This window comes from Hyperolius riggenbachi, chromosome 5 (assembly GCF_040937935.1).
Source record: "Hyperolius riggenbachi isolate aHypRig1 chromosome 5, aHypRig1.pri, whole genome shotgun sequence".
Lineage (NCBI taxonomy): Eukaryota > Metazoa > Chordata > Amphibia > Anura > Hyperoliidae > Hyperolius > Hyperolius riggenbachi.
In genome coordinates, this window is record NC_090650.1 from 450,191,482 (window position 1) to 450,218,810 (window position 27,329).

The 27,329-nt window shown below is 51.2% G+C and overlaps 1 protein-coding gene across 1 annotated transcript in view; it reads right to left on the reverse strand.

Annotated features, from left to right (window-relative positions):
• Positions 1-27,329, reverse strand: part of LOC137519289 (ranBP-type and C3HC4-type zinc finger-containing protein 1-like) — a 238,698-nt gene that overhangs the window by 35,907 nt on the left and 175,462 nt on the right. The window contains exons 11-13 of the mRNA XM_068238232.1: positions 8,706-8,885; positions 7,470-7,568; positions 2,799-2,942 (exon numbers count right to left, since the gene is read on the reverse strand). Coding sequence (XP_068094333.1) covers positions 2,799-2,942; positions 7,470-7,568; positions 8,706-8,885 — 423 coding nt within the window. The remainder of the gene's footprint in view (positions 1-2,798; positions 2,943-7,469; positions 7,569-8,705; positions 8,886-27,329) is intronic.

A 27,329-nucleotide genomic window follows, 5' to 3' on the forward strand; every position in this document is an offset into this window, starting at 1 on the left:
GGAGCAGGGTGGTGACCGAGGATTGGATTAGGAGCAGGGTGGTGACCGAGGATTAGATGGGGAGCAGGGAGGTGACCGAGGATTGGATGAGGAGCAGGGTGGTGACCGAGGATTGGATTAGGAGCAGGGTGGTGACCGAGGATTAGATGGGGAGCAGGGAGGTGACCGAGGATTGGATTAGGAGCAGGGCGGGGACCGAGGATTGGATTAGGAGCAGGGTGGTGACCGAGGATTAGATGGGGAGCAGGGTGGTGACCGAGGATTAGATGGGGAGCAGGGAGGTGACCGATGATTAGATGGGGAGCAGGGTGGTGACCTAGGATTAGATGAGGAGCAGGGTGGTGACCTAGGATTAGATGAGGAGCAGGGTGGTGACCTAGGATAAGATAAGGAGCAGGGTGGTGACCTAGGATTAGATGGGGAGCAGGGTGGTGACCTAGGATTAGATGAGGAGCAGGGTAGTGACCTATGGATGGATGAGGAGCAGGGTGGTGACCGAGGATTGGATTAGGAGCAGGGTGGTGACCGAGGATTGGATTAGGAGCAGGGTGGTGACCGAGGATTAGATGGGGAGCAGGGAGGTGACCGAGGATTGGATGGGGAGCAGGGTGGTGACCTAGGATTAGATGAGGAGCAGGGTGGTGACCTAGGATTGGATTAGGAGCAGGGTGGTGACCGAGGATTGGATTAGGAGCAGGGTGGTGACCGAGGATTAGATGGGGAGCAGGGAGGTGACCGAGGATTAGATGGGGAGCAGGGAGGTGACCGATGATTGGATGGGGAGCAGGGTGGTGACCTAGGATTAGATGAGGAGCAGGGTGGTTACCTAGGATTAGATGGGGAGCAGGGTGGTGACCGAGGATTGGATTAGGAGCAGGGTGGTGACCGAGGATTAGATGGGGAGCAGGGTGGTGACCTAGGATTGGATTAGGAGCAGGGTGGTGACTGAGGAATGGATTAGGAGCAGGGTGGTGACCGAGGATTAGATGAGGAGCAGTGTGGTGGCCGAGGATTGGATTAGGAGCAGGGTGGTGACCGAGGATTGGATTAGGAGCAGGGTGGTGACCTAGGATAAGATGGGGAGCAGGGTGGTGACCGAGGATTAGATGGGGAGCAGGGAGGTGACCGATGATTGGATTAGGAGCAGGGAGGTGACCGAGGAATGGATTAGGAGCAGGGAGGTGACCGAGGATTGGATTAGGAGCAGGGTGGTGACCTAGGATTAGATGGGGAGCAGGGTGGTGACCTAGGATTAGATGAGGAGCAGGGTAGTGACCTATGGATGGATGAGGAGCAGGGTGGTGACCGAGGATTGGATTAGGAGCAGGGTGGTGACCGAGGATTGGATTAGGAGCAGGGTGGTTACCTAGGATTAGATGGGGAGCAGGGTGGTGACCGAGGATTGGATTAGGAGCAGGGTGGTGACCTAGGATAAGATGGGGAGCAGGGTGGTGACCGAGGATTAGATGGGGAGCAGGGAGGTGACCGATGATTGGATTAGGAGCAGGGAGGTGACCGATGATTGGATGGGGAGCAGGGTGGTGACCTAGGATTAGATGGGGAGCAGGGTGGTGACCGAGGATTAGATGGGGAGCAGGGTGGTGACCGAGGATTGGATTGGGAGCAGGGTGGTGACCGAGGATTAGATGGGGAGCAGGGAGGTGACGGAGGATTGGATGAGGAGCAGGGTGGTGACCGAGGATTGGATTAGGAGCAGGGTGGTGACCGAGGATTAGATGGGGAGCAGGGAGGTGACTGATGATTGGATGGGGAGCAGGGTGGTGACCTAGGATTAGATGAGGAGCAGGGTGGTGACCTAGGATTAGATGGGGAGCAGGGTGGTGACCGAGGATTGGATTAGGAGCAGGGTGGTGACCGAGGATTAGATGGGGAGCAGGGAGGTGACCTAGGATTAGATGAGGAGCAGGGTGGTGACCGAGGATTAGATGAGGAGCAGTGTGGTGGCCGAGGATTGGATTAGGAGCAGGGCGGGGACCGAGGATTGGATTAGGAGCAGGGTGGTGACCTAGGATTAGATGGGGAGCAGGGTGGTGACCGAGGATTGGATTAGGAGCAGGGTGGTGACCGAGGATTAGATGGGGAGCAGGGAGGTGACCGAGGATTGGATTAGGAGCAGGGCGGGGACCGAGGATTGGATTAGGAGCAGGGTGGTGACCGAGGATTAGATGGAGAGCAGGGTGGTGACCGAGGATTAGATGGGGAGCAGGGAGGTGACCGATGATTAGATGGGGAGCAGGGTGGTGACCTAGGATTAGATGAGGAGCAGGGTGGTGACCTAGGATTAGATGAGGAGCAGGGTGGTGACCTAGGATAAGATAAGGAGCAGGGTGGTGACCTAGGATTAGATGGGGAGCAGGGTGGTGACCTAGGATTAGATGAGGAGCAGGGTAGTGACCTATGGATGGATGAGGAGCAGGGTGGTGACCTAGGATTGGATGAGGAGCAGGGTGGTGACCTAGGATTGGATTAGGAGCAGGGTGGTGACCGAGGATTGGATTAGGAGCAGGGTGGTGACCGAGGATTAGATGGGGAGCAGGGAGGTGACCGATGATTGGATGGGGAGCAGGGTGGTGACCTAGGATTAGATGGGTAGCAGGGTGGTGACCGAGGATTGGATTAGGAGCAGGGTGGTGACCGAGGATTAGATGGGGAGCAGGGAGGTGACCGAGGATTGGATGGGGAGCAGGGTGCTGATTGGTAAATAACACTGATATGCCTGTAGATTGCAGCAGCACTATCCACAGAGGCATTGTTAGTTTTCAGAGATGACATCTTACCTGTGGACCCCAACGCGGCCCCTTTGTCACCCAACAGATCTCAGTCTGGCACATGGTGCAACGGAGCCAGTCACAGCCATCTTTCTTCTGCACAATAATCTCACACGCCGGACAGTACATCGCTTCCCCAGTCTGGACAAGTGTCTAAGAGAAGACAGGAAAGGAAGGCACAACTGTGAAACTGCAGAAAAAAAAACTTCATAAAAAAACCCTTTCAACCAAAACTGCTGTATAGCATGGAGTGACCAACAGCTGGATATAATCCACCTCTGCAGGCCTGTCCATCATTACAGCTCAGCTCCTAATTGTTCCTGGAGATCAGCAGGCTGCGATCTGCCACTCAATGCCTAATTCCTCTACCGTATCAGTCAGGGCTCTGCTCCCTTCCTCTGCCTCAGCAGCAGATGGCGATAGTGAGCTCAGGGGGAGGGTATGCATAACAGCTAGTATCTAGGAACGGCTGTCCTCTGTCTCAGCAGCAGATGGTGATGAGCTCAAGGGGATGAGATGTATAATAGCTGAATCTAGGAACAACTGTCCTTTGTCTCAGCAGCAGATGGCGACAGTGAGGCCGTGGGGGGGGGGGGGGGGGGAGGGAGATGCATAATAGCTGAATCTAGGAACGGCAGACTTCTGCCTCAGCAGCAGATAGTGCTAGTGATCCGGGGGGGGGGGGGGGAGATGTATAATAACTGAATTTAGGAATGGCTGTCCTCTGTCTCAGCAGCAGACGGTGATAGTGAGCTCAGGAAGAGATCAGATGTATAATAGCTGAATCTAGGAACGGCTGTCCTCTGCTTCAGCAGCAGATGGTGACAGTGAGCTCAGGGGGAGGGGGATGTATAATAGCTGAATCTAGGAACGGCAGTCCTCTACCTCAGCAGCAGATGGTGATAGTGAGCTCAGGGGGAGGAGATGTATAATAGCTGAATCTAGGAACGGCTTCCCTCTGCCTCAGCAGCAGATGGTGATAGTGAGCTCAGGGGGAGGAGATGTATAATAGCTGAATCTAGGAACGGCAGTCCTCTGTCTCAGCACCAGATGGTGATAGTGAGCTCAGGGGGAGGAGATGTATAATAGCTGAATCTAGGAACGGCTTCCCTCTGCCTCAGCAGCAGATGGTGACAGTGAGCTCAGGGGGAGGAGATGTATAATAGCTGAATCTAGGAACAGAAGACCTCTGTCTCAGGTGCAGATGGCGATAGTGAGGCCGGAGGCGGGGAATGCATAATAGCTGAATCTAGGGTTAGGGTTAGGAAAAGCTGTCTTCTGTCTCAGCAGCAGATGGTGATAGTGAGCTCAGGGGGAGGAGATGTATAATAGTGAATATAGGAACAGCAGTCTTCTGCCTCAGCAGCTGATGGCGATAGTGAGGCTGGGGGAGGAGGGGGTAGGAGATGTATAATAGCTGGATCTAGGAAAAGTTGTCCTCTGCCTCAGCAGCAAATGGCGATAGTGAGCTCAAGAGGAGAGCAGATGTATAATAGCTGAATCTAGGAACAGCAGTGCTCTGCCTCAGCAGCAGATGGTGATAGTGAGGCTGGGGGGGGGAAGGAGATGTATAATAACTGAATCTAGGAATGGCTGTCCTCTGCCTCAGCAGCAGATGGCGATAGTGAGCTCAGGAGGAGAGCAGATGTATAATAGCTAAATCTAGTAACGGCTTCCCTCTGCCTCAGCAGCAGATGGTGATAGTGAGCTCAAGGGGAGAAGATGTACAATAGCTGAACTTAGGGAAGGCAGTCCTCTGCCTCAGCAGCAGATGGCAAAAGTGAGTTCAGGGGGAGGGGATGTATAATAGCTGAATCTAGGAACGGCTGTCCATTGTTTCAACAGCACATGGTGATAGTGAGCTCAGGGGGAGAGCAGATGTATAATAGCTGAATCTAGGAACGGCTGTCCTCTGCCTCAGCAGCAGATGGTGACAGTGAGCTCAGGGGGAGGAGATGTATAATAGCTAAATCTAGGAACAGAAGACCTCTGTCTCAGGTGCAGATGGCGATAGTGAGGCAGGAGGCGGGGAATGCATAATAGCTGAATCTAGGGTTAGGGTTAGGAAAAGCTGTCTTCTGTCTCAGCAGCGGATGGTGATAGTGAGCTCAGGGGGAGGAGATGTATAATAGCAAATCTAGGAACGGCAGTCTTCTGCCTCAGCAGCTGATGGCAATAGTGAGGCTGGGGGGGGGGGGGGAGGGGAGGGGGCTAGGAGATATAATAGCTGAATCTAGGAAAAGCTGTCCTCTGCCTCACCAGCAGATGGTGATAGTGAGCTCAGGAGGAGAGCAGATGTATAATAGCTGAATCTAGGAACAGCAGTGCTCTGCCTCAGCAGCAGATGGTGATAGTGAGGCTGGGGGGGGGTGGGAGATGTATAATAACTGAATCTAGGAATGGCTGTCCTCTGCCTCAGCAGCAGATGGCGATAGTGAGCTCAGGAGGAGAGCAGATGTATAATAGCTAAATCTAGTAACGGCTGTCCTCTGTCTCAGCAGCAGATGGTGATAGTGAGCTCAAGGGGAGAAGATGTACAATAGCTGAACTTAGGGAAGGCAGTCCTCTGCCTCAGCAGCAGATGGCAAAAGTGAGTTCAGGGGGAGGGGATGTATAATAGCTGAATCTAGGAACGGCTGTCCATTGTTTCAACAGCACATGGTGATAGTGAGCTCAGGGGGAGAGCAGATGTATAATAGCTGAATCTAGGAACGGCTGTCCTCTGCCTCAGCAGCAGATGGTGACAGTGAGCTCAGGGGGAGGAGATGTATAATAGCTAAATCTAGGAACAGAAGACCTCTGTCTCAGGTGCAGATGGCGATAGTGAGGCAGGAGGCGGGGAATGCATAATAGCTGAATCTAGGGTTAGGGTTAGGAAAAGCTGTCTTCTGTCTCAGCAGCAGATGGTGATAGTGAGCTCAGGGGGAGGAGATGTATAATAGCAAATCTATGAACGGCAGTCTTCTGCCTCAGCAGCTGATGGCAATAGTGAGGCTGGCGGGGGGGGGGGGGGGAGGGGAGGGGGCTAGGAGATATAATAGCTGAATCTAGGAAAAGCTGTCCTCTGCCTCACCAGCAGATGGTGATAGTGAGCTCAGGAGGAGAGCAGATGTATAATAGCTGGATCTAGGAACAGCAGTGCTCTGCCTCAGCAGCAAATGGTGATAGTGAGGCTGGGGGGGAAGGAGATGTATAATAACTGAATCTAGGAACGGCTGTCCTCTGCCTCAGCAACAGATGGTGATAGTGAGGCCGGGGGAAGGGCAGATGTATAATAGCTGAATCTAGGAACGGCAGTCCTCTGCCCCAGCAGCAGATGGTGATAGTGAGCTCAGGGGAAGGAGATGTATAATAACTGAATCTAGGAATGGCTGTCCTCTGTCTCAGCAGCAGATGGTGATAGTGAGGCCGGTGGAAGGGCAGATATACAATAGCTGAATCTAGGAACGGCTGTCTTCTGCCTCAGCAGCAGATGGCGATAGTGAGCTCAGGGGGAGAGCAGATGTATAATAGCTGAATCTAGGAACGGCTGTCCTCTGTCTCAGCAGCAGATGGCGATCGTGATCTCAGGGGGAGAGCAGATGTATAATAGCTGAATCTAGGAACAGCTGTCCTCTGTCTCAGCAGCAGATGGCGATAGTGAGCTCAGGGGGAGGAGATGTATAATAGCTGAATCTAGGAACGGCTGTCCTCTGCTTCAGCAGCAGATGGCGATAGTGAGCTCAGGGGGAGGAGATGTATAATAGCTGAGGAACGGCTGTCCTCTGTCTCAGCAGCAGATGGCGATAGTGAGCTCAGGGGGAGGAGATGTATAATAGCTGAATCTAGGAACGGCTGTCCTCTGTCTCAGCAGCAGATGGCGATAGTGAGCTCAGGGGGAGGAGATGTATAATAGCTGAGGAACGGCTGTCCTCTGTCTCAGCAGCAGATGGCGATAGTGAGCTCAGGGGGAGAGCAGATGTATAATAGCTGAATCTAGGAACAGCTGTCCTTTGTCTCAGCACCAGATGGCGATAGTGAGCTCAGGGGGAGGAGATGTATAATAGCTGAATCTAGGAACGGCTGTCCTCTGTCTCAGCAGCAGATGGCGATAGTGAGCTCAGGGGGAGGAGATGTATAATAGCTGAGGAACGGCTGTCCTCTGTCTCAGCAGCAGATGGCGATAGTGAGCTCAGGGGGAGAGCAGATGTATAATAGCTGAATCTAGGAACAGCTGTCCTTTGTCTCAGCACCAGATGGCGATAGTGAGCTCAGGGGGAGGAGATGTATAATAGCTGAATCTAGGAACGGCTGTCCTCTGTCTCAGCAGCAGATGGTGATGAGCTCAAAGGGAGGAGATGTATAATAGCTGAATCTAGGAACGGCTGTCCTCTGTCTCAGCACCAGATAGTGATAGTGAGCTCAGGGGGAGGAGATGTATAATAGCTGAATCTAGGAACGGCTGTCCTCTGTCTCAGCACCAGATGGCGATAGTGAGCTCAGGGGGAGGAGATGTATAATAGCTGAGGAACGGCTGTCCTCTGTCTCAGCACCAGATGGCGATAGTGAGCTCAGGGGGAGGAGATGTATAATAGCTGAATCTAGGAACGGCTGTCCTCTGTCTCAGCAGCAGATGGCGATAGTGAGCTCAGGGGGAGGAGATGTATAATAGCTGAGGAACGGCTGTCCTCTGTCTCATACCTTCAGCATATCACTGGTCTGTCTGGCGGCCGAGTCGTTCTGCGCTCGGATACGCAGGTCATCCTGATATTCTTTGCAGTTCATATTTTCATGGATGGCCTGAAAGGATACAGAGTTAGTTGATAATCATATAACACGGTGCTATTTGTTCATTTAAAACTATGTACAGAAGGAAGTTTACTGTTGCAAGAAGAGATTATTAGTGATAATTTTAGGTGACAATTTAGGAGCAATCACTGTACAGACAGTGTGCTGAGCAGTCTGACCCATACTATGGAAAGGGGGTGGGGAGGATAAGTGGGAGGTGCTTCTTGCTGAAGAGGAGGTCAGGACACCAGTTCTCCAGCTAGGTTGTCACCTGAGGCAATCGTGTAAGTAGCTGAAAGAGAATATTTCTTGCTGAGCGTATTGCATGTCACACTCCGGGCCGAAGCCCACTAACTCAGTTATATCCGCTTTGCAGCAACACATCAATGTTACAGAAGCTGAAAAGCTGACACAACCATGTTAGTGGGCTCAGGCCCCGCCCATATGCACCCCACAGTACAGAGTTATCTCCTCCCTCTACAGGAATATGGTACATCCCATCTCCCTGTACAAATGATACAACCCCCCTCCCTGACATTTACATGCTCTACAGGAGTGGCAAACTCAATCACTAAGGGGTAAAAATCTAAAATATACTCCAGAGCAGAACCCCCCATCACGGAGTAGAGCAGCAGCACCCCTCCCCCGAGTAGATAGCACACTCCTCTTCCGAGCAGAGCGGCACCCCTCCCCCGAGTAGAGCAGCACCCCCTCCCCTGAGTAGAGCAGCAACCCCCTCCCCCGAGTAGAGCACCCCCCCTCCCCCGAGTAAAGCAGCACCCCCCTCCCCCGAGTAAAGCAGCACCCCCCTCCCCCGAGTAGAGCAGCACCCCCTGAGTAGAGCAGCACCCCCCCCCCCTGATTAGAGCAGCACCCCCCTCCCCCAAGTAGAGTAGCACCCCCTCCCCTGAGTAAAGCAGCACCCCCTCCCCCGAGCAGAGCGGCACCCCCCCTCCCCCGAGTAGACCACCCCCTCCCCGAGTAGAGCAGCACCCCCCTCCCCCGAGCAGAGCGCCACCCCCTTCCTCCGAGCAGAGCGGTACACCCTCCCCTGAGTAGAGCAGGACACCCCTCCCCTGAGTAGAGAAGCACACCCCTCCCCCGAGCAGAGCGCCCCCCCGACTAGAGCAACACCCCCCAGTACGTTACCTTGCAGGTGAGACAGTTTTCAGCTCCGCAGATGGGACAGATAAACTCGTTCACCGTGTCCTCATAGATGCACCAACCCCTGCAGTCAGCCGTCCGGCAATGGTAACTATTGTGACTTCTGCTCTCGGCAACCACCAGACCTCGTTCCAGGAAGCGTGTGTATTCCTCCAGTGACACCAGCTGAGGAGACAAAACATCTGCTTACACAGGAGACAATCCAGCAATGTGACACCTACTGGACACAGCAGGTACTGCTCCCCCTACATCACACAGCATCTGCTTACACAGGAGACAATCCAGCAATGTGACCCCTACTGGTCACAGCAGGAACTGCTCCCCCTACATCACACAGCATCTGCTTACACAGGAGACAATCCAGCAATGTGACCCCTACTGGTCACAGCAGGTACTGCTCCCCTACATCCTAATCACACAGAATCTGCTTACACAGGAGACAATCCAGCAATGTGACCCCTACTGGTCACAGCAGGAACTGCTCCCCTACATCACACAGCATCTGCTTACACAGGAGACAATCGAGCAATGTGACCCCTACTGGAGACAGCAGGTACTGCTCCCCTACATCACACAGCATCTGCTTACACAGGAGACAATCCAGCAATGTGACCCCTACTGGTCACAGCAGGAACTGCTCCCCTACATCACACAGGCAGTAAGAAGGTTCATGACGCTCTACCCCTAACCTTCATACCAGTCGGTGCAGGATCAGGCAAGCCAGGCCATAGTAGTAGAGAAGTACAAAAAAGGATCCGCAAGCCAAAACAGGATGAGGTAAAAAAAGGGCTGAAATGTTTATTAGAAACAACTACGACTAAGGGCAGATGGTAGGCCCGATATGCGTTAGTTGATCCTGTGATTTTATTGCCTTGTCTGTGGATTTTTCTAATAAACATTTCAGCCCTTTTTTTACCTCATCCTGTTTTGGCTTGCGGATCCTTTTTTGTACTTCTCTCCTACATCACACAGCATCTGCTTACACAGGAGACAATCGAGCAATGTGACCCCTACTGGAGACAGCAGTGTCAGGAATATATTGGGGTGCGGATGCTGTTAAGGATAATACAGTAATATATTTTCATTTTCCCATTTTTATATCTGCTGTGGTATGTCAAAGGTGTAGATTCATGGACTGTTCATGTATTTGTGTGGGTGGGTCACTAGACCTACATTTGCATCTAAAGAGGTCTTCAGTGAATAAGACCAGTCACCTTCAATAGGCAAGGAAGCGGCTCATTAAGCCACTAGCAGTCACTTTTGATCTGCTGTCCCAGGTGTGATTGTCTGCGTCTGTCTACAGGCAATTACAGGCAAACTGCTACCTGTAACCAAAATTCAATCTTTTCATGTATGTGCTAAAATACACTTTAACCAAGGAAATAATGTGGAGGAAGCTTTTTGATGTCTGGTAGGATACAATCTCACCTATTGAATTCTGCAAACTTCAAGAAGCCAAAACAGGAACCCCTTTGAAGTTTGCATATCACAAGAAAGATTATGACAAGCGTTCAGTGATGTCACAAACGTGGAAAGTGCATTAGTTCCTGGGGGCTGGACATTAAATGCCCCAGGGGACACTTCAGACTATTTAAGCTGGCCCAGGACAGCCACCGGTATCTGCTCTTGGAGTTAGCGCATAGCTAGAGTTGATCTCGACTTCTGGTCGAACAAGCGGCATGCTCCTGCCGACAACGTTGAGACCTTCAAGTTGGTAACGTTTTTTTAATCCCCATTTTTATTTTACGCAAATATCCGTGTGTGTTATCTTTGTAACTTTTATCTTGTAACTATTTTTACTTTGTTTTTTGTAATCTTTTGTATATATTCTGTTCTGCACTGTTCCATGTTTTTTCTGGAATATTAAATTATTATTTAATAAGCTTGACTTCTGCCGTACTAAACTAACACTCATAGCCTAGAGGAGACTGCAGTGTAGCTGTGTATAAGTCCGTGCCTAATTGTATGCTTGAGCAACACTACCATATGAATTTGTAATTGCATTGTGTGTGGGGGCGTTTGTCATACGTTGGCCTAAAGCGCGCAGCTGACCCAACGTACGAAACGCCAGTGCGAGTAGCTAACAGTATCGTTCGGAACGACTGTTAGTGGTTTTGCGTCACTATAGTGTAAGATTGCAACGGTGTGTGTGTGCGTGGCGCTCTCATATTTGGCCTAAGCGCAGAGCTGACCCAAATACGAAAACGCAGATTGCGTATTGAGCACTCGATAGCTGAGTGAACGTGTCTAGCAATGCTAGTGGTGGCAGTGGGAAGTGTTTGAGGGGTTCCAGCCTTGTTTGTAGCTTAAATAAGTCTGTTCTCCGCTTAATCTGGTCAAACCCGCAGTCGGGAACCGTATACGCAGGCGTGCCGCGGGCCGGTTCCTGACATAATTGGTTGGCAGTGGTGGGAACGTTTAGTACATTAGTACGCAGTTTAGCTCGCTATTCTGAGTACTAAAGGCTGGAAGCTTGCTAGAAGCAACTAGCCTACAGAAGTCTACTCAGTGCAGAATCTATATACGTTTTTTTTGTTCAAAGATACACACTTGGTATTTGCTTTCCCTCCCCCCCTTTTTTCTTTTTTTTGCAACACGATGGCTCAGAAAGCATCCAGCTATGCAAAGCAAAACAAAGAGATACTACTCAACCTGTGTGAGCACAAAGGCATCGAGACGGTGAGCGGCCAGACTAAGGAGCAGTTAGTTCGTGCGCTCAAGGAGTATGATGAGGCAGAGCAAGCCCGTGCTTCAACGTCAGCGGATGCAGCTCACGACACGCCAGAGGAGGAATCGCTCCCGCCACAGAATGCGAGTGGAGACGATGTCCTAGATGATCCACCGAACACGGAGATGACATCTCTGGAAGCCGACCTACAGCTACTAGGTTCGGCTGAGCCCGAACTGCGCCTAAAGCTGATTCTGGAACATCGGCAAGCAGAGAGGGAAATACGACAAGCCCAGAGGGAACAAGTTGCACAGCGACACCAGCTGGAGCTGGCTAAACTTCAGCAGCAGAACCGGTCTGCTGGACCCGCAGAACGCGAAGGTGAGCGAGTCCACAGAATCCCCCTGGATAAGTTCCCCGCTATGGACAAGGACTCTGACATAGACACTTTCCTACAGGGGTTTGAAAGGACTTGTCGGCAGTATGGGGTGCCACGTGAGCAGTGGGCAAGATACCTCACACCAGGGCTGAGAGGCAAGGCCCTGGAGGCGTTTGTGAGTCTCCCCCTTGAGGAAGAAACAGACTTTGAGGCAATTAAGAAAGCCATCATTGCGCGATACCACCTCACGCCAGAGGTGTATCGAAAACGTTTCAGGACAGTGCAGCGAGGTCCTAATGACAGCTACCTGGATCATGCTTGCAACCTGCGCACTGCCTTCCAGCCGTGGTTAAAAGGACTGTCAGTCAAAACCTTGGATGCCCTGCAGGAGCTGATGATAAAAGACCAGTTCCTACACACCTGTCCTGTTGAGGTCCGGCTGTTTGTGCTGGATCGAGAACCAAAGACAGTGGATGAGGCTGCGGAAATGGCCGATGCCTACACCGCCCATAGAGCACCTGAGTCCCGGAGGACTACTACATCCAGCTGGAGGGGAGAACAGATTGCTAAACCTGTGTCACCCAGCACCCAGAGGAGGCAAGCACCGCTGTCTCCTGGATTCAAGCAACCTGACACTCGGAAATACTTTGTATGTGACAGGGTGGGTCATATCAGCACGACTTGCCCAGAGAGGAAGAGGGAGGCCCCAAAATCCAGTGAGGCCTCAAACCCCCGTGAAGTCCCAACTGCTCTGTGTGCTACCAGGAATGCCACTGGCTATGCAGAGAATCTGCAGCTTGTCACGGTTGGGGGTACAGTTGCCACTGGGCTGAGAGACACTGGAGCAGAAGTGACTCTCATACATCCCCAGCTTGTGAACCCAGAGCAGTACATACCTGGGAAAATGATTGCTGTCAGAGGAATTGGGGGTGTCACCCCAGCCATACCCACCGCCTTGGTCCACCTGGATTGGGGGGCCGGCAGCGGATTAAAAGAAGTTGGGGTAACTGACAAAATCCCCACCAATGTTTTGCTGGGTACTGACCTGGGACGGTTAGTAGCCAGATATGAGCCTACTCCAAACCCTGTGGGGCCTGCATCCCCAGCAGAAGTTCAGGACTCTTGCAAGGTACTATTTGATAACGTACTGCAAGTGGGGAGTGCTGGTGAGGCCCCAGGGGCTATGGACTGTATACTAGGAGCCAGCCCTAGTGAGTCTCCAGTGCCTAGGCCTGGAGTGGGACATGTTGATAAAGAGAATGCAGAAACTGATGATGTCATTTATGACGCACGGACTATCGAGGCGATCGAGGCAGGAACTGTTGATGATACTTGTGAAGTGCTGAGTAGCAATGTGTGTAATGATACAGATAATGTGGATGTTTTATGTGATGTTCTAAATATCAATATGTATAAGACGGATAATGTTGATATCATATGTGTTGTGCTACATAATGATGCTTGTCCTGTGGACACTCCGTCGGCTGCAGGAGTAACCAGCGGTGGTCGCTGGGCTGCAGCAGATGGACTGTCTACTGAAGGGGCAGATGGCACCAGGCCAGATCTTTTCCCTTCAGATGGTTTCAAGACCAAAGGTGATGTGGTTTATGATATGTGTAATGTGGGCGCTCCCTCAGCTGCCGTGGTAACCCGCAGCGCTAGCGGGTCTACAGCAGAGGGACTGTCCACCGAAGTGGCAAATGCTGCTGGGTCAGCCACATCCAATTCGGAACCTGGCCCTGAGGGCCCAGGAGCCTCTCCGTCTGCAGCCTTCCTGGAATGTGTGACAGGCAGCACTGAGCTCTCTGGGGCTGTTCGATTTGACAGCAGCCTGGAAGAGCTCAGGGGGCTAGCCAGCAGGTCACCAGCTGGGAGGGGCGGGCTGAGAGGGTTCTGGGAAGTTATTCCCTCGGAGCTGTCCGAAGGGGAGGAGGCAGACCGGCAGATTATCGTGCCCCAAAGGGACCGAGAGATAACTCGTGCCACTATAGAGAAAGTGCGTGTAGCGACGGTTGGAACCCTTCCCCAGTTGCAGTACTGTCTCTATGGTCGCCAATTCACGGTCGTCACTGACTCGCATTCCCCTGGTTGGTTACGTCAGGTTGCCAAGGGCAACGACACATTGCAGCAACCTGACCAACTTTTCCCTTCCTGTAGCTTGGAGCTAAGGAGTTACCCCCCCCAGGCCCGGCCGTCAGTGTCGGCTTTGGCAGGACGATTCGTTAGAATCATCTGCCGGCGCCATCTGGAAGAGGGGGCGTGTCAGGAATATATTTGGGTGCGGATGCTGTTAAGGATAATACAGTAATATATTTTCATTTTCCCATTTTTATATCTGCTGTGGTATGTCAAAGGTGTAGATATGCAGGCTAGATTCATGGACTGTTCATGTATTTTGTGTGGGTGGGTCACTAGACCTACATTTGCATCTAAAGAGGTCTTCAGTGAATAAGACCAGTCACCTTCAATAGGCAAGGAAGCGGCTCATTAAGCCACTAGCAGTCACTTTTGATCTGCTGTCCCAGGTGTGATTGTCCGCGTCTGTCTACAGGCAATTACAGGCAAACTGCTACCTGTAACCAAAATTCAATCTTTTCATATATGTGCTAAAATACACTTTAACCAAGGAAATAATGTGGAGGAAGCTTTTTGATGTCTGGTAGGATACAATCTCACCTATTGAATTCTGCAAACTTCAAGAAGCCAAAACAGGAACCCCTTTGAAGTTTGCATATCACAAGAAAGATTATGACAAGCATTCAGTGATGTCACAAACATGGAAAGTGCATTAGTTCCTGGGGGCTGGACATTAAATGCCCCAGGGGACACTTCAGACTATTTAAGCTGGCCCAGGACAGCCACCGGTATCTGCTCTTGGAGTTAGCGCATAGCTAGAGTTGATCTCGACTTCTGGTCGAACAAGCGGCATGCTCCTGCCGACAACGTTGAGACCTTCAAGTTGGTAACGTTTTTTTAATCCCCATTTTTATTTTACGCAAATATCCGTGTGTGTTATCTTTGTAACTTTTATCTTGTAACTATTTTTACTTTGTTTTTTGTAATCTTTTGTATATATTCTGTTCTGCACTGTTCCATGTTTTTCTGGAATATTAAATTATTATTTAATAAGCTTGACTTCTGCCGTACTAAACTAACACTCATAGCCTAGAGGAGACTGCAGTGTAGCTGTGTATAAGTCCGTGCCTAATTGTATGTTTGAGCAACACTACCATATGAATTTGTAATTGCATTGTGTGTGGGGGCGTTTGTCATACGTTGGCCTAAAGCGCGCAGCTGACCCAACGTACGAAACGCCAGTGCGAGTAGCTAACAGTATCGTTCGGAACGACTGTTAGTGGTTTTGCGTCACTATAGTGTAAGATTGCAACGGTGTGTGTGTGCGTGGCGCTCTCGTATTTGGCCTAAGCGCAGAGCTGACCCAAATACGAAAACGCAGATTGCGTATTGAGCACTCGATAGCTGAGTGAACGTGTCTAGCAACGCTAGTGGTGGCAGTGGGAAGTGTTTGAGGGGTTCCAGCCTTGTTTGTAGCTTAAATAAGGCTGTTCCCCGCTTAATCTGGTCAAACCCGCAGTCGGGAACCGTATACGCAGGCGTGCCGCGGGCCGGTTCCTGACAAGCAGGTACTGTTCCCCTACATCACACAGCATCTGCTTACACAGGGGACAACCCAGCAATGTGACACCTACTGGTCACAGCAGGTACTGCTCCCCATACATCCTAATCACACAGCATCTGCTTACACAGGAGACAATCCAGCAATGTGATACCTACTGGCCACAGCAGGTACTGCTCCCCTACATGCTAATCACACAGCATCTGCTTACACAGGAGACAATCCAGCAATGTGACCCCTACTGGTCACAGCAGGTACTGCTCCCCATACATCACACGGCATCTGCTTACACAGGAGACAATCCAGCAATGTGACCCCTACTGGTCACAGCAGGTACTGCTCCCCTACATCACACAGCATCTGCTTACACGGGAGACAATCCAGCAATGTGACCCCTACTAGTCACAGCAGGTACTGCTCCCCTACATCACACAGCATCTGCTTACACGGGAGACAATCCAGCAATGTGACCCCTACTGGTCACAGCAGGAACTGCTCCCCAGACATCACACAGCATCTGCTTACACAGGAGACAATCCAGCAATGTGACACCTACTGGTCACAGCAGGTACTGCTCCCCTACATCACACAGCATCTGCTTACACAGGAAACAATCCAGCAATGTGACCCCTCCTGGTCACAGCAGGTACTGCTCCCCTACATCACACAGCATCTGCTTACAAGGGAGACAATCCAGCAATGTGACCCCTACTGGACACAGCAGGTACTACTCCCCCTACATCACACAGCACCTGCTTACACTGGAGACAATCCAGCAATGTGACCCCTACTGGTCACAGCAGGTACTGCTCCACATACATCACACAGCATCTGCTTACACAGGAGACAATCCAGCAATGTGACCCCTACTGGTCACAGCAGGTACTGCTCCCCTACATCACACAGCATCTGCATACACAGGAGACAATCCAGATATGTGACACCTACTGGTCACAGCAGGTACTGCTCCCCTACATCACACAGCATCTGCTTACACGGGAGACAATAAAGAAATGTGACCCCTACTGGTCACAGCAGGGACTGCTCCCCATACATCCTAATCACACAGCATCTGCATACACAGGAGATAATACAGATATGTGACACCTACTGGTCACAGCAGGTACTGCTCCCCTACATGACACAGCATCTGCTTACACAGGAAACAATCCAGCAATGTGACACCTACTGGTCACAGCAGGTACTGCTCCCCCTACATCACACAGCATCTGCTTACACAGGAAACAATCCAGCAATGTGACACCTACTGGTCACAGCAGGTACTGCTCCCCTACATCACACAGCATCTGCTTACACAGGAGACAATCCAGCAATGTGACCCCTACTGGTCACAGCAGGTACTGCTCCCCTACATCACACAGCATCTGCTTACACAGGAGACAATCCAGCAATGTGACACCTACTGGTCACAGCAGGTACTGCTCCCCATACATCCTAATCACACAGCATCTGCATACACAGGAGATAATACAGATATGTGACACCTACTGGTCACAGCAGGTACTGCTCCCCTACATGACACAGCATCTGCTTACACAGGAAACAATCCAGCAATGTGACACCTACTGGTCACAGCAGGTACTGCTCCCCCTACATCACACAGCATCTGCTTACACAGGAAACAATCCAGCAATGTGACACCTACTGGTCACAGCAGGTACTGCTCCCCTACATCACACAGCATCTGCTTACACAGGAGACAATCCAGCAATGTGACACCTACTGGTTACAGCAGGTACTGCTCCCCTACATCACACAGCATCTGCTTACACAGGAGACAATCCAGCAATGTGACACCTACTGGTCACAGCAGGTACTGCTCCCCTACATCACACAGCATCTGCTTACACAGGAGACAATCCAGCAATGTGACAGCTACTGGTCACAGCAGGTACTGCTCCCCTACATCACACAGCATCTGCTTACACAGGAGACAATCCAGCAATGTGACACCTACTGGTCACAGCAGGTACTGCTCCCCCTACATCCTAATCACACAGCATCTGCTTACACAGGAGACAATCCAGCAATGTGACACCTACTGGTCACAGCAGGTACTGCTCCCCTACATCACACAGCATCTGCTTACACAGGAGACAATCCAGCAATGTGACACCTACTGGTCACAGCAGGTACTGCTCCCCTACATCACACAGCATCTGCTTACACAGGAGACAATCCAGCAATGTGACACCTACTGGTCACAGCAGGTACTGCTCCCCTACATCACACAGCATCTGCATACACAGGAGACAATCCAGTAATGTGACCTCTACTGGATACAGCAGGTACTGCTCCCCTACATCACACAGCATCTGCTTACACTGGAGACAATCCAGCAATGCGACCCCTACTGGTCACAGCAGGTACTGCTCCCCAACATCACACAGCATCTGCTTACACAGGAGACAATTCAGCAATGTGAAACGTACTGGTCACAGCAGGTACTGCTCCCACTACATCACACAGCATCTGCTTACACAGGAGACAATCCAGCAATGTGACACCTACTGGTCACAGCAGGTACTGCTCCCCTACATCACACAGCATCTGCTTACACAGGAGACAATCCAGCAATGTCACCCCTACTGGTTACAGCAGGTACTGCTCCCCTACATCACACAGCATCTGCATACACAGGAGACAATCCAGCAATGTGACCTCTACTGGTCACAGCAGGTACTGCTCCCCTACATCCTAATCACAAAGCATCTGCTTACACAGGAGACAATCCAGCAATGTGACCCCTACTGGTCAGAGCAGGTACTGCTCCCCTACATCACACAGCATCTGCTTACACAGGAGACAATCCAGCAATGTGACACCTACTGGTCACAGCAGGTACTGCTCCCCTACATCACACAGCATCTGCTTACACAGGAGACAATCCAGCAATGTGACCCCTACTGGACACAGCAGGTACTGCTCCACTACATCACACAGAATCTGCTTACAAGGGAGACAATCCAGCAATGTGACCCCTACTGGACACAGCAGGTACTACTCCCCCTACATCACACAGCACCTGCTTACACTGGAGACAATCCAGCAATGTGACCCCTACTGGTCACAGCAGGTACTGCTCCACATACATCACACAGCATCTGCTTACACAGGAGACAATCCAGCAATGTGACCCCTACTGGTCACAGCAGGTACTGCTCCCCTACATCACACAGCATCTGCATACACAGGAGACAATCCAGATATGTGACACCTACTGGTCACAGCAGGTACTGCTCCCCTACATCACACAGCATCTGCTTACACGGGAGACAATAAAGAAATGTGACCCCTACTGGTCACAGCAGGGACTGCTCCCCATACATCCTAATCACACAGCATCTGCATACACAGGAGATAATACAGATATGTGACACCTACTGGTCACAGCAGGTACTGCTCCCCTACATGACACAGCATCTGCTTACACAGGAAACAATCCAGCAATGTGACACCTACTGGTCACAGCAGGTACTGCTCCCCCTACATCACACAGCATCTGCTTACACAGGAAACAATCCAGCAATGTGACACCTACTGGTCACAGCAGGTACTGCTCCCCTACATCACACAGCATCTGCTTACACAGGAGACAATCCAGCAATGTGACCCCTACTGGTCACAGCAGGTACTGCTCCCCTACATCACACAGCATCTGCTTACACAGGAGACAATCCAGCAATGTGACACCTACTGGTCACAGCAGGTACTGCTCCCCATACATCCTAATCACACAGCATCTGCATACACAGGAGATAATACAGATATGTGACACCTACTGGTCACAGCAGGTACTGCTCCCCTACATCACACAGCATCTGCTTACACAGGAAACAATCCAGCAATGTGACCCCTCCTGGTCACAGCAGGTACTGCTCCCCTACATCACACAGCATCTGCTTACAAGGGAGACAATCCAGCAATGTGACCCCTACTGGACACAGCAGGTACTACTCCCCCTACATCACACAGCACCTGCTTACACTGGAGACAATCCAGCAATGTGACCCCTACTGGTCACAGCAGGTACTGCTCCACATACATCACACAGCATCTGCTTACACAGGAGACAATCCAGCAATGTGACCCCTACTGGTCACAGCAGGTACTGCTCCCCTACATCACACAGCATCTGCATACACAGGAGACAATCCAGATATGTGACACCTACTGGTCACAGCAGGTACTGCTCCCCTACATCACACAGCATCTGCTTACACGGGAGACAATAAAGAAATGTGACCCCTACTGGTCACAGCAGGGACTGCTCCCCATACATCCTAATCACACAGCATCTGCATACACAGGAGATAATACAGATATGTGACACCTACTGGTCACAGCAGGTACTGCTCCCCTACATGACACAGCATCTGCTTACACAGGAAACAATCCAGCAATGTGACACCTACTGGTCACAGCAGGTACTGCTCCCCCTACATCACACAGCATCTGCTTACACAGGAAACAATCCAGCAATGTGACACCTACTGGTCACAGCAGGTACTGCTCCCCTACATCACACAGCATCTGCTTACACAGGAGACAATCCAGCAATGTGACCCCTACTGGTCACAGCAGGTACTGCTCCCCTACATCACACAGCATCTGCTTACACAGGAGACAATCCAGCAATGTGACACCTACTGGTCACAGCAGGTACTGCTCCCCATACATCCTAATCACACAGCATCTGCATACACAGGAGATAATACAGATATGTGACACCTACTGGTCACAGCAGGTACTGCTCCCCTACATGACACAGCATCTGCTTACACAGGAAACAATCCAGCAATGTGACACCTACTGGTCACAGCAGGTACTGCTCCCCCTACATCACACAGCATCTGCTTACACAGGAAACAATCCAGCAATGTGACACCTACTGGTCACAGCAGGTACTGCTCCCCTACATCACACAGCATCTGCTTACACAGGAGACAATCCAGCAATGTGACACCTACTGGTTACAGCAGGTACTGCTCCCCTACATCACACAGCATCTGCTTACACAGGAGACAATCCAGCAATGTGACACCTACTGGTCACAGCAGGTACTGCTCCCCTACATCACACAGCATCTGCTTACACAGGAGACAATCCAGCAATGTGACAGCTACTGGTCACAGCAGGTACTGCTCCCCTACATCACACAGCATCTGCTTACACAGGAGACAATCCAGCAATGTGACACCTACTGGTCACAGCAGGTACTGCTCCCCCTACATCCTAATCACACAGCATCTGCTTACACAGGAGACAATCCAGCAATGTGACACCTACTGGTCACAGCAGGTACTGCTCCCCTACATCACACAGCATCTGCTTACACAGGAGACAATCCAGCAATGTGACACCTACTGGTCACAGCAGGTACTGCTCCCCTACATCACACAGCATCTGCTTACACAGGAGACAATCCAGCAATGTGACACCTACTGGTCACAGCAGGTACTGCTCCCCTACATCACACAGCATCTGCTTACACAGGAGACAATCCAGCAATGTGACACCTACTGGTCACAGCAGGTACTGCTCCCCTACATCACACAGCATCTGCATACACAGGAGACAATCCAGTAATGTGACCTCTACTGGATACAGCAGGTACTGCTCCCCTACATCACACAGCATCTGCTTACACTGGAGACAATCCAGCAATGCGACCCCTACTGGTCACAGCAGGTACTGCTCCCCAACATCACACAGCATCTGCTTACACAGGAGACAATTCAGCAATGTGAAACGTACTGGTCACAGCAGGTACTGCTCCCACTACATCACACAGCATCTGCTTACACAGGAGACAATCCAGCAATGTGACACCTACTGGTCACAGCAGGTACTGCTCCCCTACATCACACAGCATCTGCTTACACAGGAGACAATCCAGCAATGTCACCCCTACTGGTTACAGCAGGTACTGCTCCCCTACATCACACAGCATCTGCATACACAGGAGACAATCCAGCAATGTGACCTCTACTGGTCACAGCAGGTACTGCTCCCCTACATCCTAATCACAAAGCATCTGCTTACACAGGAGACAATCCAGCAATGTGACCCCTACTGGTCAGAGCAGGTACTGCTCCCCTACATCACACAGCATCTGCTTACACAGGAGACAATCCAGCAATGTGACACCTACTGGTCACAGCAGGTACTGCTCCCCTACATCACACAGCATCTGCTTACACAGGAGACAATCCAGCAATGTGACCCCTACTGGACACAGCAGGTACTGCTCCACTACATCACACAGAATCTGCTTACAAGGGAGACAATCCAGCAATGTGACCCCTACTGGACACAGCAGGTACTACTCCCCCTACATCACACAGCACCTGCTTACACTGGAGACAATCCAGCAATGTGACCCCTACTGGTCACAGCAGGTACTGCTCCACATACATCACACAGCATCTGCTTACACAGGAGACAATCCAGCAATGTGACCCCTACTGGTCACAGCAGGTACTGCTCCCCTACATCACACAGCATCTGCATACACAGGAGACAATCCAGATATGTGACACCTACTGGTCACAGCAGGTACTGCTCCCCTACATCACACAGCATCTGCTTACACGGGAGACAATAAAGAAATGTGACCCCTACTGGTCACAGCAGGGACTGCTCCCCATACATCCTAATCACACAGCATCTGCATACACAGGAGATAATACAGATATGTGACACCTACTGGTCACAGCAGGTACTGCTCCCCTACATGACACAGCATCTGCTTACACAGGAAACAATCCAGCAATGTGACACCTACTGGTCACAGCAGGTACTGCTCCCCCTACATCACACAGCATCTGCTTACACAGGAAACAATCCAGCAATGTGACACCTACTGGTCACAGCAGGTACTGCTCCCCTACATCACACAGCATCTGCTTACACAGGAGACAATCCAGCAATGTGACCCCTACTGGTCACAGCAGGTACTGCTCCCCTACATCACACAGCATCTGCTTACACAGGAGACAATCCAGCAATGTGACACCTACTGGTCACAGCAGGTACTGCTCCCCATACATCCTAATCACACAGCATCTGCATACACAGGAGATAATACAGATATGTGACACCTACTGGTCACAGCAGGTACTGCTCCCCTACATGACACAGCATCTGCTTACACAGGAAACAATCCAGCAATGTGACACCTACTGGTCACAGCAGGTACTGCTCCCCCTACATCACACAGCATCTGCTTACACAGGAAACAATCCAGCAATGTGACACCTACTGGTCACAGCAGGTACTGCTCCCCTACATCACACAGCATCTGCTTACACAGGAGACAATCCAGCAATGTGACACCTACTGGTTACAGCAGGTACTGCTCCCCTACATCACACAGCATCTGCTTACACAGGAGACAATCCAGCAATGTGACACCTACTGGTCACAGCAGGTACTGCTCCCCTACATCACACAGCATCTGCTTACACAGGAGACAATCCAGCAATGTGACAGCTACTGGTCACAGCAGGTACTGCTCCCCTACATCACACAGCATCTGCTTACACAGGAGACAATCCAGCAATGTGACACCTACTGGTCACAGCAGGTACTGCTCCCCCTACATCCTAATCACACAGCATCTGCTTACACAGGAGACAATCCAGCAATGTGACACCTACTGGTCACAGCAGGTACTGCTCCCCTACATCACACAGCATCTGCTTACACAGGAGACAATCCAGCAATGTGACACCTACTGGTCACAGCAGGTACTGCTCCCCTACATCACACAGCATCTGCTTACACAGGAGACAATCCAGCAATGTGACACCTACTGGTCACAGCAGGTACTGCTCCCCTACATCACACAGCATCTGCTTACACAGGAGACAATCCAGCAATGTGACACCTACTGGTCACAGCAGGTACTGCTCCCCTACATCACACAGCATCTGCATACACAGGAGACAATCCAGTAATGTGACCTCTACTGGATACAGCAGGTACTGCTCCCCTACATCACACAGCATCTGCTTACACTGGAGACAATCCAGCAATGCGACCCCTACTGGTCACAGCAGGTACTGCTCCCCAACATCACACAGCATCTGCTTACACAGGAGACAATTCAGCAATGTGAAACGTACTGGTCACAGCAGGTACTGCTCCCACTACATCACACAGCATCTGCTTACACAGGAGACAATCCAGCATTGTGACACCTACTGGTCACAGCAGGTACTGCTCCCCTACATCACACAGCATCTGCTTACACAGGAGACAATCCAGCAATGTCACCCCTACTGGTTACAGCAGGTACTGCTCCCCTACATCACACAGCATCTGCATACACAGGAGACAATCCAGCAATGTGACCTCTACTGGTCACAGCAGGTACTGCTCCCCTACATCACACAGCATCTGCTTACACAGGAGACAATCCAGCAATGTGACCCCTACTGGACACAGCAGGTACTGCTCCCCTACATCCTAATCACAAAGCATCTGCTTACACAGGAGACAATCCAGCAATGTGACCCCTACTGGTCAGAGCAGGTACTGCTCCCCTACATCACACAGCATCTGCTTACACAGGAGACAATCCAGCAATGTGACACCTACTGGTCACAGCAGGTACTGCTCCCCTACATCACACAGCATCTGCTTACACAGGAGACAATCCAGCAATGTGACCCCTACTGGACACAGCAGGTACTGCTCCACTACATCACACAGAATCTGCTTACACAGGAGACAATCCAGTGATGTGACCCCCTACTGGCCACAGCAGGTACTGCTCCCCCTACATCACACAGCATCTGCTTACACAGGAGACAATCCAGCAATGTAACACCTACTGGTTACAGCAGGTACTGCTCCCCTACATCACACAGCATCTGCATACACAGGAGACAATCCAGCAATGTGACACCTACTGGACACAACAGGTACTGCTCCCCTACATCCTAATCACACAGCATCTGCATACACAGGAGACAATCCAGCAATGTGACCCCTACTGGACACAGCAGGTACTGCTCCCCCTACATCACACAGCATCTGCTTACACAGGAGACAATCCAGCAATGTGACACCTACTGGACACAGCAGGTACTGCTCCCCTACATCACACAGCATCTTCTTACACAGGAGACAATCCAGCAATGTGACCCCTACTGGTCACAGCAGGTACTGCTCCCCTACATCACACAGCATCTGCTTACACAGGAGACAATCCAGCAATGTGACCCCTACTGGACACAGCAAGTACTGCTCCCCCGACATCACACAGCATCTGCTTACACAGGAGACAATCCAGCAATGTGACCCCTACTGGTTACAGCAGGTACTGCTCCCCTACATCACACAGCATCTGCATACACAGGAGACAATCCAGCAATGTGACCCCTACTGGTCACAGCAGGTACTGCTCCCCTACATCACACAGCATCTGCTTACACAGGAGACAATCCAGCAATGTGACCCCTACTGGACACAGCAGGTACTGCTCCCCCTACATCACACAGCATCTGCTTACACAGGAGACAATCCAGCAATGTGACACCTACTGGACACAGCAGGTACTGCTCCCCTACATCACACAGCATCTTCTTACACAGGAGACAATCCAGCAATGTGACCCCTACTGGTCACAGCAGGTACTGCTCCCCTACATCACACAGCATCTGCTTACACAGGAGACAATCCAGCAATGTGACCCCTACTGGACACAGCAAGTACTGCTCCCCCGACATCACACAGCATCTGCTTACACAGGAGACAATCCAGCAATGTGACCCCTACTGGTTACAGCAGGTACTGCTCCCCTACATCACACAGCATCTGCATACACAGGAGACAATCCAGCAATGTGACACCTACTGGTCACAGCAGGTACTGCTCCCCTACATCACACAGCATCTGCTTACACAGGAGACAATCCAGCAATGTGACCCCTACTGGACACAGCAAGTACTGCTCCCCCGACATCACACAGCATCTGCTTACACAGGAGACAATCCAGCAATGTGACCCCTACTGGTCACAGCAGGTACTGCTCCCCTACATCACACAGCATCTGCTTACACAGGAGACAATCCAGCAATGTGACACCTACTGGTCACAGCAGGTACTGCTCCCCTACATCACACAGCATCTGCTTACACAGGTGACAATCCAGCAATGTGACCCCTACTGGTCACAGCAGGTACTGCTCCCCTACATCACACAGCATCTGCTTACACAGGAGACAATCCAGCAATGTGACACCTACTGGTCACAGCAGGTACTGCTCCCCTACATCACACAGCATCTGCATACACAGGTGACAATCCAGCAATGTGACACCCACTGGTCACAGCAGGTACTGCTCCCCTACATCCTAATCACACAGTATCTGCTTACACAGGAGACAATCCAGCAATGTGACCCCTACTGGTTACAGCAGGTACTGCTCCCCTACATCACACAGCATCTGCTTACACAGGAGACAATCCAGCAATGTGACCCCTAGTGGTTACAGCAGGTACTGCTCCCCTACATCACACAGCATCTGCTTACACAGGAGACAATCCAGTGATGTGACATCTACTGGTTACAGCAGGTACTGCTTCCCTACATCACACAGCATCTGCTTACACAGGAGACAATCCAGCAATGTGACCCCTACTGGTCACAGCAGGTACAGCTCCCCTACATCACACAGCATCTGCTTACACAGGAGACAATCCAGCAATGTGACCCCTACTGGACACAGCAGGTACTGCTCCCCTACATCCTAATCACACAGCATCTGCTTACACAGGAGACAATCCAGCAATGTGACACCTACTGGTCACAGCAGGTACTGCTCCCCTACATCACACAGCATCTGCTTACACAGGAGACAATCCAGCAATGTGACCCCTACTGGTTACAGCAGGTACTGCTCCCCTACATCACACAGCATCTGCTTACACAGGAGACAATCCAGCAATGTGACCCCTACTGGTCACAGCAGGTACTGCTCCCCTACATCACACAGCATCTGCTTACACAAGAGACAATCCAGCAATGTGACCCCTACTGGTCACAGCAGGTACTGCACCCCTACATCACACAGCATCTGCTTACACAGGAGACAATCCAGCAATGTGACCCCTACTGGTCACAGCAGGTACTGCTCCCCTACATCACACAGCATCTGCTCACACAGGAGACAATCCAGCAATGTAACCCCTACTGGTCACAGCAGGTACTGCTCCCCTACATCACACAGCATCTGCTTACACAGGAGACAATCCAGCAATGTGACCCCTACTGGTCACAGCAGGTACTGCTCCCCTACATCACACAGCATCTGCTTACACAGGAGACAATCCAGCGATGTGACACCTACTGGTCACAGCAGGTACTGCTCCCCTACATCACACAGCATCTGCTTACACAGGAGACAATCCAGCGATGTGACCTCTACTGGTCACAGCAGGTACTGCTCCCCTACAGCACACAGCATCTGCTTACACAGGAGACAATCCAGCGATGTGACACCTACTGGTCACAGCAGGTACAGCTCCCCTACATCACACAGCATCTGCTTACACAGGAGACAATCCAGCAATGTGACACCTACTGGTCACAGCAGGTACTGCTCCCCTACATCACACAGCATCTGCTTACACAGGAGACAATCCAGCAATGTGACCCCTACTGGTTACAGCAGGTACTGCTCCCCTACATCACACAGCAGCTGCTTACACAGGAGACAATCCAGCAATGTGACCCCTACTGGTCACAGCAGGTACTGCTCCCCTACATCACACAGCATCTGCTTACACAGGAGACACTCCAGCAATGTGACCCCTACTGGTCACAGAAGGTACTGCTCCCCTACATCACACAGCATCTGCTTGCACAGGAGACAATCCAGCAATGTGACACCTA